This window comes from Phoenix dactylifera, chromosome 14 (genome assembly GCF_051530095.1).
Source record: "Phoenix dactylifera cultivar Ajwa chromosome 14, Ajwa_hap1_PhDact_Kaust_v1.1, whole genome shotgun sequence".
NCBI classification, from domain to species: Eukaryota; Viridiplantae; Streptophyta; class Magnoliopsida; order Arecales; family Arecaceae; genus Phoenix; species Phoenix dactylifera.
In genome coordinates this window covers 26,863,214-26,881,438 of record NC_143203.1, presented here as the reverse complement: position 1 = coordinate 26,881,438, position 18,225 = coordinate 26,863,214, and the positions used below count along the sequence as shown (strand labels likewise).

General features: G+C 39.7%; 2 protein-coding genes and 1 long non-coding RNA gene across 6 annotated transcripts; 2 read left to right on the top strand and 1 right to left on the bottom strand.

The window, feature by feature from the left end:
- Positions 1–2,764: 2,764 nt before the first annotated feature.
- On the top strand, positions 2,765–9,681 carry LOC103696704 (ubiquitin-conjugating enzyme E2 7). Of its 4 annotated transcripts, none has more exons than XR_015973259.1 (7): positions 2,765–2,995; positions 3,116–3,218; positions 4,325–4,422; positions 4,517–4,617; positions 6,023–6,100; positions 8,964–9,053; positions 9,179–9,357. XR_015973259.1 is itself a non-coding variant. In XM_088710953.1 (6 exons), the coding sequence occupies exons 1-6, from the start codon at positions 2,947–2,949 to the stop codon at positions 8,994–8,996; spliced, it is 462 nt and encodes a 153-aa protein (XP_088567079.1). In that variant the 5' UTR covers positions 2,765–2,946; the 3' UTR covers positions 8,997–9,357. The 4 variants fall into 4 exon arrangements, 2 of the variants coding, with proteins under 2 accessions (XP_088567079.1, XP_008776626.1); XR_015973258.1 differs by having other exon boundaries at positions 8,964–9,063; XM_088710953.1 differs by having other exon boundaries at positions 8,964–9,357.
- Positions 9,682–11,230: 1,549 nt separating this feature from the next.
- On the bottom strand, positions 11,231–14,757 carry LOC113461297 (uncharacterized). Its single transcript, XR_015973260.1, has 3 exons — positions 14,620–14,757; positions 11,872–12,586; positions 11,231–11,731 (listed from the first exon to the last, which is right to left on the bottom strand). It is a non-coding gene; the product is annotated as an uncharacterized LOC113461297 (long non-coding RNA).
- On the top strand, positions 13,918–15,213 carry LOC103696696 (CASP-like protein 4C1). Its single transcript, XM_008778392.5, has 3 exons — positions 13,918–14,287; positions 14,391–14,526; positions 14,608–15,213. Exons 1-3 carry the CDS (start codon positions 14,046–14,048, stop codon positions 14,827–14,829), a joined length of 600 nt encoding a protein of 199 aa, XP_008776614.2. The 5' UTR covers positions 13,918–14,045; the 3' UTR covers positions 14,830–15,213.
- Positions 15,214–18,225: the final 3,012 nt, after the last annotated feature.

Sequence of the window (18,225 nt, the reverse complement as noted above, 5' to 3'; positions counted from 1 at the left end):
CATAAATAATGTAAGGATATGTGACGTGAAAAACTAAACTGCGGCCTTGTAGTTTTTGTGGTCGCGGACTGGATTCCATTTCTCCTGTCCCAACTTTTTTTTCCTTGTAGCCTGTTGGTTTGATCTGGAAAAGCAGGAGGGAGAGGAATGGTCGCAACCCCCTTTTGCAAGCTAATGGTCACCTCAAGCAGCAAAAGAAGACAAAGGCTCCTAAACCTTGCCCTGTCCCACAACTATTCATGCTTTAAGAGGGATCCATTCATAATTGAACCAAACGATGTGGGGAAAAATCAAATGAACGGCTAAGGAACGTTTAAGGATAGAAAAGGTGGATGTAGCTGCTGCAAGTTGGAGAAAGGGAGGGTTCATAAGAATCCTTTTAAAAAGATAACCGGAGACAGTAGGGTCACAGTTGTATGTCTGCAAGCTAAATGATTTGATCTTCCTTGGAGCCACCTCGGCGGATTTTGATCCTGCTAGCTTGATTTTTGCATTATGTTTTCTGTGGATGGCGACGGTAGTAATGATTTTTAGTTTTCAGAACCATCAGCGAGTCGAGCCCTCTCGCCTGATTATGTTCTTGCCTGAATTGGGTCGTGATGGGGGATGAGCCTAAATTTAGTCTCATACCGATTACCGACTAGGCAGCGGAAATGTCTGTGCCTTATAAAGAGGGGAAACCTCTTTCCTCACGAGGCGCCTTTTGAAGGACAAAACTGTGAGGGTATCCCCCGTCAGCGTTGGACGCGCAGGCCGGAGAAAATTCCTTCCGTAGCGCTGGACGCGCGGGCCGGAGTCCCAGAGCGGACAATACCTCGTGGGGGACATGGGATGTTCCCTGTCGCCAGTTGGTTGGGGCTACGCTGTTGTTGGGTCGAAGATCTGCAACAGATGGCGCTAGAAGGAGGGCCCGAATCTCCGCTCTCCGTTGACTACCCCTCAAGTTGCCTGGGGGGCTGGTAAAGTCGGGTTAAACCGGCACAGGACCTTCCCGCTAGGGGGGCTATGTTGTGGAGGGGGAGGGGGCTTTGAATTTAGTCCCACATTGGCTAGTAGCGGAAAGGTTCTGTGCCTTAAATGGGGGGTGGAAATCCTTTCCTCTCGAGGGCCCTTTTGTGGGACAAAACCGTGAGGACACCAGTCTCCCCCCGTCTGTGTTGGACGTGCGGGCCGGAGCGCCCAAAGCGGACAATACCTTGGAAGGAATATAGTTCTCTTTCTCTGTTAGCTTAATGTGGGCTAACTATTGCATGAGGCTCCGGCCAAAGCATCCGTCCGTGAAAATTAAAAATCAAATCATAATTTATTAAAGAGAAGTATCATTTAGGTAACGTCATGTTGATTCAAATTATTTCAGCGAGGCTTGGATGCTTAAATTCGGACCAATCAAATACCGTGCTATCTGAAGTTTGGATCCCCTGCAGTGCATTGCAAAGGTCTTACAACGCTGGATAGCATGAATTAATTTGAACCTATGGCTCTTAAAATTCCTATGCTAGGCAATTTTTATTTTAAATTGAATAAATATTAATAACTTATAATGGATTGTTTTTATTTATATTTCTAGTATTTGTCAGCTCAAAAACTTAGCATGAAACTACATAAAATATTAATATTATTGCAAATTGACATGCAAGAAAACAAGAACGGAACAACGGAGAATGCTTTCAGCATGGATATACGGGTTTTAGAGATTTTCATATTGCTAGAAATATTAAGTATAATAAACATTATTGATCCATTCACCAATTAATTTAGGTCTTAAGAGTTAATTAGTTAGTTGGAGATAATTCACTGGCTTAGTTGTATTTCCATGCACATGAATTGGACCATACACAGCAGAAAGTGTTTATTTTTACAGATATTATTAATATATTCTATTAACCTAAAATTTTTACGTCAATTAATTAGTTCACAAAAAAAAGTGATCCATTGCTCGTGCTGCTTCTCTCTCTCTCTCTCTCTCTCTCTGTGCACCCCTTGATTTCCCCCTGTTAGTTTCTTCTTTTTTTTTAAAAAAAAAGCAATCTTGATTTATCAAGTTGCATGGAAGGTGAGTTATCTAGAAACTATTCGATGCTTCTAAAAAGATACCATGACGTGTTCTTTTTGTTTGTTCACAAATGCGTCAAATGTAACACTGCATCAGCCACACGACCCTATCCCAAAGTTCAAATTGAATTCACCCATGTCCTAGACCGACTAAAAATGCTATCTACTTTTATCGCAAATGGCCCATATATAAAATGGTGCACATTTAGCTATGCCATTTTGGTTCTGAGCTTCGTACCGGTATCATTACTGTATCAAAATGGTATGAAATCGGTTCGGACTATATACCCTTCATATCATATATCAGTATTGAATTGGTACAGTATGATACACTCTATATCACATTCTTTGGTCAACTGAATTCCAATGGCTTGTGACCTACAACAGCGCACCTACGGCCTAACTCGCTCCCATTCACCACCAAGTAACCCAACCCAACCAAATTATGACTCCCCTGCCCATCAGACGGCCAGGATCATCCGACCCAAAGTAACTCCCGTTGCCAGCTGCCGGCAAAACGGCGTCGTCCCGACCACGCCGTTTAGTTTGCCCCGTAAGTTTGCGGGTTTGCGTTTGGATATAACCATTCGACGTCGAACGGATCACCACGCAATATATTTACCGAAAAAAAGGAAATCAAATAATATAAATGTATTTCTAAATTTTTTTTAATATATTTTTCTTTATTTTATTTAAAATTAAAATTTTCTTCTCTTTCTCGCCCGTCGTCCATTGCATCCCCTTCTCTTTCCGGAATCCGCACACGGCAACTCGTGTCTTTTTGGAAGCCCGGTCCTCCTCCTCCTCGCCTTCCCCTCTTTCCCATTTCGGTCGGAAGCTCTTCTTATCGGCCGCTCTCGTATCCCTATCTCTATCAATTGGGTTGGGTTGTTGATGGCCGCGACGAGCCAAGCGAGCCTGCTCCTCGCGAAGCAGCTGAAAGGTGCGGATAAGATCATTTCTGCGTCGATTCTGATGGTTTCAAGGGTTTTCTTTTGGAGATTTGCTTTCTTGGCGTGCATCGATCGGATGAAATGTTTTGTTTTTCTTGTTGTTGGATCAGATCTTACCAAGAATCCTGTGGACGGGTTCTCGGCCGGCCTGGTTGATGATACCAATATTTTTGAGTGGAACGTGACTATCATCGGCCCCCCCGATACGCTTTAGTGAGTCGTGGCTTCCCACCTCGTGTAATCATGGTTTTATCTCTTCTTTCTTTTGTTCATCTCTTTTCGTTCTAGTTATTGTGAATTCTGTTGGTAGAAACGTGAATCTTTTTGTTGTTTTCGCTGGTTGACTGTTTGGACTGCTTGAAAATTAGGATTTTTATGGATTCTGTCGAGCTACGGCTGGTTTGTGTGGTGAAGTTAGGGTTTTAGTTCGATTGCTTGGGGTTTTGCATGACTTGGAACATGGAAAGATAGGATCTTTGATCGCGATGCCTCAAAAGAAACTTTAGTTTCTGGTTATCTTTTACCTCATCCAAAGCTCTTTGATTTGGTCCTGCGAGGCCTTTATTATTAATTTTCTCGTAATTATTTGATTCTTCGATATGGAGATGAGTCCGTCAGAGAATTTTCTAATCTGAGTTTTGGAGTGCAATTCATAGTTGTATGAATGAACTCATGATTTTGGAGGTCCTGGCTTGGGATAGGAACCCATAGCAAAGCGGGATCTTTTAGGCTAAGCCAAAATTGATGAGTCAGCGATTTGATGACACTGTGGGCTATGAGTGGGAACTGTAAACCATCTTTTAAATTTTGTTTGACCCTTTGTACCTGCAGAAATTAATTTTCTTACAATTGTCAGGTTCTCTGATATTTAGGTGGATGTTTGTAGAAGTCCATACAGCGTGTTAGCATATGTTTAGAAGAGATTTCAAGGCATTCTCCATCTTGATGGTGGCAATGATAAGGAACCAATAGTCAAGTGGGATCATGATGCCCACCCCACTGTTGATAGGCTAATGCCTGTATAATTTTTTATGCTAAGGCCCATGTATTGGAATTTGAAAATGGTTTTCTGAATTCAAAACTTTTGCAGGAAATTCTTCTCTTGCATCTTATATTCCATGACATTTGATGATGATTTGTTAGTGAACCTGTAGGAATCAGAAAATAAGATTACAGTAAATGTAGGAGAGAATATCAAACTGTTATATAGTGGCTTAAATGTTGTTGTCATTTTTTATTATTCAAAGGCAGTTCTTAGACTTCGATAAATTTCCTTTTTTTTTTTGTTTTTGCTACCTTGTTGGTATCTAATCTTGCAGTGATGGTGGCTATTTTAATGCAATTATGAGCTTTCCTGCCAACTATCCCAATAGCCCTCCAACAGTCAGATTTACATCAGAGATGTGGCATCCAAATGGTTAGTTTCTAAAGCGTGTTTTTATAAATCATCCTGTTTACCTTACCATGTGATACAGTATATAAGAATGTCTTGTTTCTTATTGGAACTTCAGTTTATCCTGATGGCCGTGTTTGCATATCAATTCTTCATCCACCTGGGGAAGACCCAAATGGATATGAGCTCGCAAGTGAGCGTTGGACACCTGTGCATACAGTATGGCTTTTCACATGTTATAATGGTGTATTCTCTTTTGTTTATATTGATTTTTCTTTTCTTAATTGGCTTCCTATTAAGAATGTTCTAATTATCTCGCGAATGGTGCAGATAGTATCCCATATTTGTATTCATTTTTTATATTGAACAAATAGCCAATCCAAATGTCATATAAATTCCAAATTCTGCTAATTGTAGTAAATCTGAATATCATCATTTGCACATGATCTGGTCATCTTCAAGCTCAAAAAAATCGGGCCTACATTAGAAGTCGAATTTAGTGATATAAGGATTGTTTCACTGGGTAAGTAATTCCCTATGTTATACTATACAAACATTTTCTCTTTATTTGGTACAGCAATGAAGGATTATGTTCTAACATTCATCTTTTGGGTGATAGGATATGTATTCAATGGAACCTTTTCTGGTCATTTCAAATGACTGGAATCATTTGTTTTATAGAGAGGTTGAGATTATTTTAGCATAACTTTTGACATTGGAACTTCATTGATCGTTAACTAGTAGAAGAAACTTGAGGGCTGCTGGAACTTATGGAGATAAACCAAAGTAATTTTTAAATTTTGAAACAATGTAAGTTATTCAAGAACTGTGGCATATTAAAAATATTTTAAGGCTCCATAAATTTAACCATCAACAGTATTTAAAACTCAAAGTTTTTTCTTATTTTTTTATACATTCTTGATTTTATTTCTACTAGTTGTCCCAATTTATAACAATACTATTTAACAGACACGAAGTTGATCGATTTGTATTGATTAATGATAAGTTATATGTAGTTGTTGGTTAATCCTATGTGGAACTGGTTGTTGTTAATGCCTGTATGTTATAATAATGCCTGTTGTTCAAGATTTGACCCAAAAATAACTAGATAGATCAATAAAATAAATCTCGAACCAATTCAACTTGCCCTGGAGGGAAGCGGACCAATCTTGGATTTATATCTTTTTGTGGCAATTCAAACATGGATGAAGCTTAGGTTGTGCTGAAACTACATCCTGCCTGACCTGCTTGCAGCCCTTCAAGTCAGAGGGATTAAACTTCAATAGAGAAAGTTAATTGATACCTAGGGGATCATAACTTCTGTAATTTTTGGGAAAATAGTCCTATGATAAAATAAATCAAGGAGTTATTTAAATGTATGGGTGCAGTATTCCCTGTAGGATTGCAGGATTCATTTTCATTATTTTACCGATAATGGTTTGCCTATAATGCTTATTTTGACTGTAAAGATATCAACATTCTGCAGCATTGTGTATCTATTTATTTATGATTGCAATCATCTGAAGGTGTAATCTTCATCTGTATTTCAATATTTAACTTTCTATATATTTTGTTATTGGAGCATGTTACTACATCAGAATAATGGGATACGTGAAATATGCAGGTTGAGAGCATAGTACTGAGTATTATCTCTATGCTTTCTAGTCCTAATGATGAATCTCCAGCTAACATTGAAGCTGCTGTAAGTGAAAATTTTGCGTTTTTAGATACTGTTTTTCTAATTTTTATTATTCTTGGTTTCTCTTTATTAATTGTCAGTCATTTATTCATTATTTATGAAAATCTATCTCTGGGTTGCAGCCCATTGAGGGCTGCAAGAAACAGTGGACATAAGAAAATGTTTTGTTTTCAATTTGCTACGTTTTATATATATATTATAAATTGATGTGTTCCTTTTAAGATCTCGTCTATTTACTGATGGTGTCCAATAAGCTGTAAAGTTTGTCTTCCTGGATATACTCTGGACTTGCATTAATAAGAGAATTTGAACAAATATCATTGTAAAACGTGAAAATCACACTAATATCATTGATTAGTTTTGCTTATTCATAGACAATTATCCAAAGTAAATCTTTGTTTGAGATGGATTTGTGAATATACTAGCTTATTAAATATGAAGAGTGGAAGGCCAGAAGTCTAGTGCAGTAAAAGTTGTCCCTAAGCAGTTAGTTATGAGTGTTTGTAGTAATTTGTGGCTTGAAGTGCTTAACCTGGTGAATGGAAAAACAACACTATATTTATAAGTTGCATCTCCTTTTATGTCAGAGGCAGTGCAATTAGAAAGATCATATAAACTTTTGTTTAAGATTTGACAACATTAATGTTGCCTAAGCTTGACCAATGGTCAATGATTCACTCTCACATTGATTATCAATGACAATGGTTTCTATTTTTTGTATATTTATTACATGAATATCAATATCCTTATTTGAATTTTAAAAAACTATATACATAGTTGACTCCATGGGATATATTCAGTTGAAATATGATACAAGCATTGCATCTGTTCAGATAAACCCTGTCTGGATCATAAGAATTGTTGTGATCCTCTGATGGACTTGGGTTTATTCTCCAATTAGGCTACAAATGGTTCCAACAACAATGGACCTGAGTCTTAATTGGCTATGATTAGAAGTGATTTGAGATGTCTCAAAGAATTTTGGGCCATAAGCTTGACCACTTCAATGCAACAGTTGGAATTATTCCATGCTCTAATTTGAAACATGTGAACAATTCAGGATTAGGTGGGGTCTACACCTTTATACAAGGGATTAGTCCAGGTCCAATTGCAGAATCTATAAGATACAAGTCAACATCAGACTTGACCAGACTGCTGATTGCTTATGTTGCTTAAAACTCAATTCTGAGCTGATCAGATATGTTATTTTGGGTTTCCGGTGGATCCTGGAGCTGCCGAACCTATATGCTCTATGGTTTAGGCATTTGGCTCATGAGAGGGAATTTAATTTGGAATTCTAATCATTTCATATTGCTGCAGCACTGCACTCATGATGCCAATAAGACTTGAAATTTGAATTGTTTGACCATTGCTGGCATTCGCTGCTGCTGCCACAAACTGGGTCATAAGAGTGAGACCAGCCAGCTGATGTCCAAAATGTTCTATACACACTTTGCACTCCACGAAGCCAATGGACATTTACAGAAGAGTGTGATTGCTGAAGATTTGAAGATTTGAGATAATGTCTTAACAAAGAAGTACCTAGCTGAGTTAAATTTTCTTAGTTTATGTGTGAGGTGTCACTTGTGCCGCGGAAGTTTTGATTACCTAATGGTTCAAGTAAATAACATGTCCTCATTCAAGTTATTTTCTTTGTTCAAGTGTTATTTCCCAAGGACAGTAAAGCCCCTTCTTTCTACTGGAGAACAGAACCTGTCAGATCTTGTGTCTGTGCTGTTGAATGCTTAGGTGTCTCTTTTATTCTTAACAGATATTTTTCCTTAATGCACTTTTGAGTATTTGAGAATCCATCTGATGCTTCTACATATCGATTTTCATGCTAGAGTCTTAGGACAGTCCAAATATGATGGTTAGAAAACTTTTGGTGGGAATTTATTTTAAATCAAGTAGAACTAAATGCTATCTTGGAGATATAAAGGCTGAATGTGATAAAGGAGCACAAAATCTCAAGCGAACTTAATGTACAGAAGCCTTGTTTTAGGTGCTGGAAGGCTACTGTTTCGTAGGTACCTTGGATCTTTTAAAGGGCAATTTCAAGAGGAAGGCTTGAGAAAGCAGAAAACTGTCTTGTACCTGTGCATTGTGATGATTTTGGATGTCGGTTTAAGGACCAGCATTTAGAAAAACATAATTTTTAAGTTACTTGTATCAATATGTTACTTTAGACATTGTTTTCTTTTGGTCATTTTTGGTTGCTTAGAAGCAGTATCTTAGTTTTGTTTATATATCATTTTTCCTAATATGTGTTCCGGTTGTATGGTGGAACAACATAACAACACATGCCCATGCATTTACCTAACTGGTTCCATATCTGACTGCTCAAGTGGCCTGATGGCCCTGGATCCTTTCTCTGATCCCTTGTGCTTAGAAACTAATCTGAAATTATATATCAACTTGTACCACGAAGTCATAAGTTTTTAGGTCTAGTTTTCATTTACAGAGAGAAGATTATAAATTATTAAATTGTTCAATTAATTCTTATTTTTCTTATGATGTTTTTAGCTAAATTTATAAATTGTTGGTTAGAAAATGATGCTGCATTACCTATAATTATTGAGCACCAAAAAGGAAATGGCCGAATCACTTATTGTTGTAGTAACTTAAATGTCAAATGATACCCTTGAATTTTTCATCATATTTCTGGTGTAGGGACACATTACACCTTCCAAGTAAAATTAATTTTAGAATGATGCTGCTGTACTTTCTTAATAATTTTGGTCAGTGTTTACAAGGGAACTCAGGTTCATTTGTTCTTCATGCACAAATATAGAATTAATATATGACACAATTGGATTTTGCTTAGAGTTTTTAGCAAAATGTGTAAAAATATTGTTCTGTATGTCAGGGGTCTTTGCCTCTGAAGAGCTGGCAAATCTGACAGTTTAGTGTGGATATTCCTCCCATACTTCAGCATTGGTTAAATTTGAGTTACATTGTAACTTCAGGTTTCCCTGTCAATTTTATTATTGGAATTTGATATTTGTTGCTTGTTTGGAATTTGATGCCATGTTCCACCATATTTTAAGTTTCTGATTTGCTTATCCTTCTTTCATACACCAGTGTCATAATTTTTCAATAAGGTTAGTCCAATCTGCAGTCGCCTCTGAATTTTGTCATGGAAGTTGATCCGATGTGAATTTACTTAAATTGCCATGCAGAAGGAATGGAGGGAGAGGAGGGATGAATTTAAGAAGAAAGTCAGCCGCATTGTTAGACGATCCCAAGAAATTCTGTAAGAGCTTGAAAGAGTGGAGCTTTGTCGGAGATAAAAGGGTCTGCCCAGCTTCATGCTGGTCTCTGTGGAAGTCTTGTGGTATGGGAGAGATGCTGCATATCCAGTGGCAGTCTCTTACAACTCTTGTAGATTTTCCATTGTCTTCCAGTGGTGGTCTCGTTTTTGTCTCTCAACAAACTGCGGTTGCACGCTATTTGGTCGTTTGCTTATCTAATGTGGGTTTGGTGAGTTTCAAGTGTCTTGGTCTGTTGTAATGATTCTAGGGGACACATCTCACTACTGTAACCCTCTTCATTTCTATAAATTATGATCGCTTCAGTTTAGTGAAGTTGGGCCTTCTTCTTTTTCATCTCTCTCTCTCCCCTTTTTGTATTTTAAGTTTGTGGCATTTGAATCCATATGTTCGTTGCAGTTTTTTTTTTCAGACGTTAGTTCGTCATGTGTGGTTTGAACTGTTTTGCTTGTAGCAGTAAGTTACTGTTCAGATAATTATCATGGCTAAAACTAGGTGACTGTTGACTGTGGGTTCCACATATTCTGGTTATAGTTTATCGTTTGTAGCAGCAACAATACTTGTTATTTTTTATCGCAAGAAAAGTTTGAAAGATGCTGATTATTTGGCATCATCTTGCTCTTAAAGGGTTGTCGGCTATCCAATTAAAAAACTTTAATGAGTTCTCATTAGGCTTCACTTGAGTGATTTTTTTGAAAATATCTGCTTGTTTGCTTTTCATATAATCTCTGGTGGAAAGTCTGACAGGTCATAAAGTCCAAATGAAGAAATTTAGGACAAACAGATCTTTGTTAACTTTATGGAACCTTTTGTTGAACCTTTTATGTTACTCTATGGTATTGTAAATGTTGAACACACACTATGGAAGAAATCACTAAACTTGCACTATTTTAGCTCATCCAATGCTAAGTTTTCCAACATTCTGTGTTATTAACATAGCTGTTGGCTGACTTGTCGAGGATTCAATGTCTGGTAATTTCTGTACTCCTGCAATTAACTTCAAAATCTCTAACAAGGAAACGTGGCAGATAATTTTGGCTCTGACTTTGACCCTCATTCAACTCACCCTGGGGTGGTTGGTCTCAGGGGGAAAGGAAAAGAGTTTGGATCCTTTCAAGTTTGTGTGTGAACCAGAGTATCTTAATCCTGGACGGAGATGCAGCACCTTGAACTTTTGGTCTATCAATATGTGCATGTGCAACTTACTACAGTCCTTGTCCCTTGAACAAGGATTTGAAGTCATCCATGGAGCAGGTTGTAGTTGCTTGGACCTTGATGGTCTTTCAATATGAATTTTTCCTTAGAAGTCGGATTCTGGAAGATTACTTTGAGCTTTTTTTTTTTGTGAGAGGACATTGGACCAATAAGATTTAACATGGGCATGTTCTTTATAGAGCTCCCTGTCACTGATCAGTACGCAAATACTTGGAACAATGATTTGAAAAGTAAGAGGTTCTGTTTGTGGATCTCCTTGGACTCTGCCAGGTCTGATTGCTGAACAACTTTCTTCTGTTCTCGAGCTTCTCCCATTGACCAATCCTCAGACCAGTCTTGGCCCCCTCCTCCAAAGTCCATATTTACGGCATACAATTATAAATCCCCTCTTAATTGACAGAATTAATTATATAACTTATCATGGTTGACAAAGTGAAATTTTAATAATGCTCCAGTCTTTGGTTTGGCAGCTTAATGTTCAACTATTCCATGTACCCTATCAATTGCTGCAAGTTACTGCTATTTTCTTTGGAACCACTTTCATATGTACCTTTAGTATTGCTCTTAAAATTATTTCCAGCGCAATGCTGGGGGGTTGGCCATTCACGGGATGCCACATCGGTTTGGAACCAGTCTGGTATGGATCATGTAAGAGTTAATGATGCGTGGGGTTGCGACATCGGATTGGAACCTTATTGTTTGTTCCGAGTCATAATAATAGGATTCATGATGCAAGTACAAGCTCATCAAAACAAATCAAATGTGACCGTCTAGCGACCTAAACAATGGCATAAATTCCCATTTCCCATTCACATGATGACTCCTGGATGATATGACTCGGATTTGCGGTGTCCGGGAAGTTTAATTTCAAGTGGTGCTGCCTTTTTTATTTTGGCTCCGACACATTGCAGTGTCTTTTCAGTGATGGGACACCATATAACTCCACGGCATCTCCAACTCCGAGCCCCTTGATAGCATACTTCATCGGCAACTTCATCTTTGGACTGAAATAGATTATAGACTTAAAAAAGGTTCGCTCCCTAACCTGATGATCTTCTGCAAGGAAGAGATGGAAGATTTGTCGGACACCAAAAATTTATCCGTAAGTATCCATCCTTTGTCCTCATCCTGACTAGAAGAAGACAATCATCTGTAAACAAAAAATATAAGATCGGTCAGACATCGGAGGCTAGTCTGTAGGCGACTATCTTCCACTCTCAACACGCAGCTCGCAGAGCACGAGATAACACATCAGCACAAATAATAAATAGATAATGGGATAAGGGGCACCCTTGATGTAGCTCAATGGTGGAATGGAAGAACGACGATGACGTCCCTTTGATCATGATGGAGAAGGACGACCTCTGTACACAGCCAAGAACTCAACCGATCCAAATCTCGTGGAGGCCAAAGCTCTCCAGCACAAACCTGAGGAAGTCTCAGTAGACTCTATTGGAGGCTCTTTCCATATCCAGCTTTACTGCCATGTAGCTTTGTCGCCTCGGGGCACGCTGTAGATCTCACATCATCTCATAGGCAATTAGGACGTTGTTAATACGGCGACTCCCCACAAACGCCTCCTGCTCCTGGCTGATGAGCTCAACAGCAACAACTTCATCCCGTCCACCATAATCTTTGCCACTATTTTGTAAAGAGTAGTGCAAAAACTGATCGACCCAAAATGGCTGAGCTCCATCGCATCCTAGCGCTTCGGAATAAGAGCGACGTAGGTTGCCTTCCAGGAATATGCCATCGACACCGTGCTGAAAAACGGTTGCACTGGCTCTATTACTATCCTCTAAGTGATGCACCAATACCTCCTTAAAAAAAGGAGGAAACCATCTAGACTCGGGCCTTTGTCCTCTGCTAAGGCTCAAAGATCCCCCAGCACCTCACTCTTAGAGACCGGCCGAATCAGGCCCGCATTCTCCACTTTCCCAACTCCGACGTCCGGCGGCGAAAAGCTGGTGGCCATCTCAGGCTGCTATCCCCCATCCACCTGGATCTAAAAAAAAGTCAATCAAGAGAGATTAAAATTTTTCTATGGGTGTGAGAATGAATGAAGGGTTATGTGAGAAACGGCTCATGATAGCAATTTCCTTGCTTTATTGTTGAACAAAATACTGCCTAAGGTATCAAACAACTCTCACAAGCAGCCTTGAAAAAATAATATTAGTGTCTAAGCAATTAAATTGGGTTCTTAATATAGTTGGTTGGTACCTCATTCCTAAGAGCTTACCTTTCAGAAAGTTTGGGGTTCAAATCTTAGGTGTTTTGAAAGAAAATAGTAATTACACTAGGGTTAAGACTAATGGCTTTATAAGTAGATAGTTTAAGAAGCCTTAAGCAAGGTTGGTGCTCTAAGTGGGGAACGTTGCGGTGCCCTATGACGCTGATCAGCAGTTTAATTTAATTGTTGCAAGTGCGCTATTAACATCGCAAGGTTAAACAATCAAAGGAGCCTTAAGCGCTTCACCAGGATCCTGGAGTTCGGCCAAATCAAGCCTTTTCAAGGCCATGGCCGGCCACCATAATAAATATATTGCTAATGAGGGAACCCCCTTTTTTTTTGATACTGAAAAAAAAGACCCAATCTAGGACTTTGACCGTATTCATTGTTCGCTTCCACGTCACCTGTAGATGGCAATCTACCTGAAGGGTAATCAACCTGCTGCTGAACCCAGATAGGACTCTTGTAACAGCGAAGACTCAATCTAACTTTACTCTCCATGCCCCAACCCTAACTGATTTCTTTCAACCAGCTTTTAGATGACATAGAAGTTCCTGAAAAAGTGTGATGCCTATCAAATTGTGTGTTTCGGAAGATGAATTGAGCTGCTGATTGAGTCTGAAAAAAATTTCTGAACCCACTTTGTATATGTTCCTTCACCTATTTTGTTTCTTGACTTTGATGACAATGCTCATTCGAGACTAGTATAAGCTGCCGATGTAACTAAAAAAAAAAAAATAAAAAACAAAACAAATACACCAGTTCCGAGTTGAATCAAAATTCTAATCCATACTCTGACCTGTCTAACATCCAGGTCAAAGTATGTAATTTAAAACTCCACCCGACAGACCCAAACTCAGACACTAATAAACCCGGTTCCAATGTCATGCGGTCAGACCAGGAAATTCTGCGTCGGCTCAGTTCTCACCTCCCCTTACGACGACAACCAACCAAACAAACAAACATTAAAAAAAATAGAGAGAGAGAGAGAGAGAGATTGGCCTGAAAAGGATGTGGGTCCCACTCCGACTTCCTCCTCGTGCTCTGTCCTGTGCCGTTGCCATCTCCATCTGTCTCTTGCCGTCCTTTTTAACTCGTGACGGACCTCATCGCTCGTCTTGCGATTCCAACGGCGATCCAAGATCATAAGAAAAAAAGAAGGCTCGCTTTGTCTCGCCTCGCCTTTCCCCTCCCGCTGTCTCCTTTTCTCTCTCATGACCCTTCTTCCCCCACGATGCCATCCCCTCTCCGCAACGGCGACGCACCCCCTCCCCGCCTCCCCTCACCCGCCGTCGGCCGCCACCCCCATCACTTCCACTCCACCGTCTCCGAGCAGAAGATCCGCCGCCTCAACGCGCTTATCCTCCTTCTCCGCCTCGCCGCCTTCTGCTTCTCCCTCGCCGCCGCCATCTTCATGGGCACCAACACCTCCCGCTCCCCTGGTTCCCCTTCCTGGCTCCACTTCCACCCCTTCAGGTACTATTATATTCCAACTCAGTCCCTCCCCTTCCTCCCTATTTACCAAAACTGCCACCCCTGAGCTCCCGGCCTGCTGAGGGGCAAATCGGTAATCTCGCAGGCTCGTGTTCGCGGCGAACGCCATCATGGCCGCCTATTCCTTGTTCGCGATGGGGTTTTCCATCTCGGAGATCCTAAAGGGCGCCACCCTCTTCCCCGAGCCCCTCCAGCTCTGGTTCGACTTCGCCCACGACCAGGTAAATTACTCGTTGCTCTCTAATTAATTCCGTAAAGATTCGATTTTTTATGAAGATGGGAGTTTTATTGTGGCGAATTAGGTTTTCTCGTACCTGGTGCTGGCGGCGGAGGCGGCGGGGACCGTGGAGGCCCGGGGGCTGGTGGGGGCGCACGTGTGCACGGCGGAGAGCGCCTTCTGCGTGCAGGCCTACATCTCCGTCGCTCTCGGCTTCGCCGGATTCGTCTTCCTTGCCCTTTCCGCGCTCGTCTCCGGCTTCCGCGTCGCCTGCTACGTCATCACCGGCTCTCGGTTCCACCTCTAGGACGGTCACTTCTCCCTCGCTCACTCGTCAAATGGCCTTCCATCACCTGACTGACGTGGCAGCAGTAGACTGGTGCACTACACGGACGAGCTCCGCCTATCGCTCAAGCAATCGCCGAACGGTAGACGATGAACTGAACGGTGATCTGATATGATCTCTAGTTTTTTTTATAATAAGTTTTTGTAGAAGAGTGTTTTTTTCCGAATCTTTGAGTCCATCGTGCGGTTGTGATCCCCTTCGATCCGAAAGACGAAGGCTCCACTAATTTTGTGTAGATATATTGTTTTAATCGCTCGTCACCTGGTCTGTACAAAATGTGATCCTGGGAGTTCAATTTGAAATATTTTCTTTGGTACAAAAAAAAAACTTTAGATCTTTTGTGAAGTATGGTGCCAGTGTAACACAACTTTCACTGCCCCCGCCGGTTCTCGTCCTACGTGGCAGGAGTTCGGAACGTGTCAAGCTCGGGAAATTATTAATCGGGCGCCACGTTATCGCGACGCAATCGGCACGTCAGGCGGGAGGCGCCGCGTAGCCTACTTGAGTTTTTTTGCTTGGACGTACCTCTCCGAGTACGGGCTCTTGCCGCGCTTCAGACGGAATAGTTTCCCAGGCTCCGTTTGAGTTGGTCAACGGCAGCAGCCGTTCCCTGGCACATGCCTCGCGAAGTGGGGCCATCGCATTTTTTTCGCCGGACGGTGGACCCCGGCGAATCAATTGAGATTTTTTTTCTCTGGACGGTGATGCCATGGTTCGGGTTGTATCCTTGGCGCAGAATAATGATTGATTTTCTTTCGCCACGATGACCATTGGATCGCGCCCTGGCATTCCGATCTCGCGATCAAACCGTGGATTCTTACGAAGAAAGGTTGATCTTTTTTTTTCGTGCGAAAGGTATAACCCGACCCTGCATTGAATGGTGGCGGGCAATAACTGGGCTGGGGGTTTGGCTGGGATCGTGAAAGGAAGGGTGGATAAGATTGAAAAAATAATTGGTCTCCGTCCGCGATCTAGTTTAATTTTTTTTAAAAAGGATGAATTAAAAAGAATAAAATTATTCATCTATCCTATTCCACCAATTTATATCCTTTCAAATAAAAAAAATATAAATAATAATAATAAAGTATATAGAAAATAGATATTAATATTAATAAAAATTATCTTTATTAATTTTTTTGGGGCAAAACTCTAACACAACTTCTATTTTCCTATTTATATTCACCATTTTTTAAAGTAAACTATTTATATAAAATTAATTAACTGTTTAAATTAAATTATAAAATATTTAATTATTTTTATATAAAATTAGTTTATAATTTTTTTATTTTGTTTAATGTAATAAAAAGTAAATATTTATATAATTATAAATTATAAAAAACAATTTTATATAGTGTTTTGCTTGTGTAGTACGAATAAGTATTATAAATTGATAATAATAATAATATTTTTATATTAAATGATAGTTTAATAAAAATATTATATAATTAACAAATAGAGGGAAAAATTATTCACATCCAAATTTTTTTATGTTTCACCAAATATATAAAAAATGAATGGATTTTTCTCCCGATCTATCCTCTCCCCCAATTTACTCTTCGTACGTACCAAAACAGAGAATACAGCATTGGAATTGGGGAATAGCCGATGGCTATGGATTTCTTTTGGATTCGAGCATTGCTTTTGGTGCTGCATGCTCCTATTAGTGTTACATCAGCGCACAGTTTGCCAGAATAGCATCCAAAGTTTTTTTTTTTTTTTTTTTAGTACACCGACCGCTCATGCCATCCTTACATGAGCGCAACTAGCTACATTACCATTAAAAACAACTACATAAATCTGAAACAACAAAAGACAGCTAAATTTATAGAAAATTTTTAGAATGATGAACAATAGATAACGCGTCTCAATCCGCAGCTCAGTTCGCTTTCCGAAAGACATGTCTGATCTAAACAACACGGCACTCACGCAGCATGCCACGTAACTTCGTTTATTTTGATATCTGAACATGCCACATTAGGATCAACCATAGCTTTCCGGCCACTTTCAACGATGACGTACCGTATGTAGCAGGTAACGTTATCGTTTCATCTTTTTTTCTAATTTTCTCCTCATTGGCGTGCGTTGGACTGTCGTTCGACTCGTCAACTGCTGAGCTTTCAGCCAAAAATTTCGGGTTGCTTATGGAGTTTTCTTAACGGGCAAGCCCACGGGGAGGCAGTTGCTCGTGTCCGAAATTGCCTTGAATCGAGCGAGGATCCCAGGAATTATTTCTCTTCATCTTTAGGGGAGGAATTGGTTGCTCAGGGTGATCAAAACTCCTACTATTTTCATATGCCTACTCGTATTCATGAAAGCAGAAATGCTATTTGGTCTTTTGAAATGCCTAATGGTGTCAGAATCCCTGATGGTAGGACAATTGAGAATGAATCTGCTCATCTTTAACCTGAACTTTGGGTTGCTTCTTCTAAATTAATTCTAATGATACCGTGCTTGTTGACTGCTCTGTGCTTCTTGTGTTGCCAGTTGGTTATCATGAGATGCTTGTTAGACCTTTCCATATCCCAAAAGCTTAAGTTAATAGGATGAGATAGATTTATTTTATATATTTTATATATACCATATTAAAATTATAATTTGTCTCAAAAACTTAAGCTGATAGAATAAAGTAGATTTATTTATATATTTTATATTTTCTTACATCCATCAATTATTAATAGATCTATGGTGTTCTTTCTCCACTGTGGTGCAATATTTATATTGTATTGATACCAAAAACAGAACACGCACAAAATGTTCAAGATTAAGGCTCATTTCCTTATGTATTGTTTGCTGCCATTTATTAGCTATGCTCTTGTTCAATATTTTCGCTATTCGGAAAGTTCTATGTTCCATGAATGTTAATAGGGAGGAACATCCTATGTCATTCAAGTTTGATATGGAAAAAGCATATGATTGTCTCAGCCGAGAGGCTATTTATCCAAGTGCTTGGCAGTACGAATTTTACCCGAAACCCGGATTTCTTTGGATTCAGACCTGTATATCATGTGTTCACACCTCAGTGAATTACAGCTAGTAGATGTATTAAGCAAGGCCGCTCTTTATCGCCTTATCTATTTATCCTACATTTCTACCTCCCATTATTTAACTGCTTGGTGGTATCCTTGATGGTCAATTGCAGATAGGAAGAATTAAAGGTCCGAAGCTTGCTGATGATTCCAATTTATCTTTTTTTTTATGCTAATGATGTCATTCGTTGTGCTAGAGCTTCATTGGAGGACCGTTGTTAGGTTTGGAAACCTATCAGGTGATATATAGATTAGAAGGTAAATAAGAGTATGTCCATTCTGTTGCTCACTAAATCTCATCCACCTCCAGATTGAAATGTATGATTAGGAG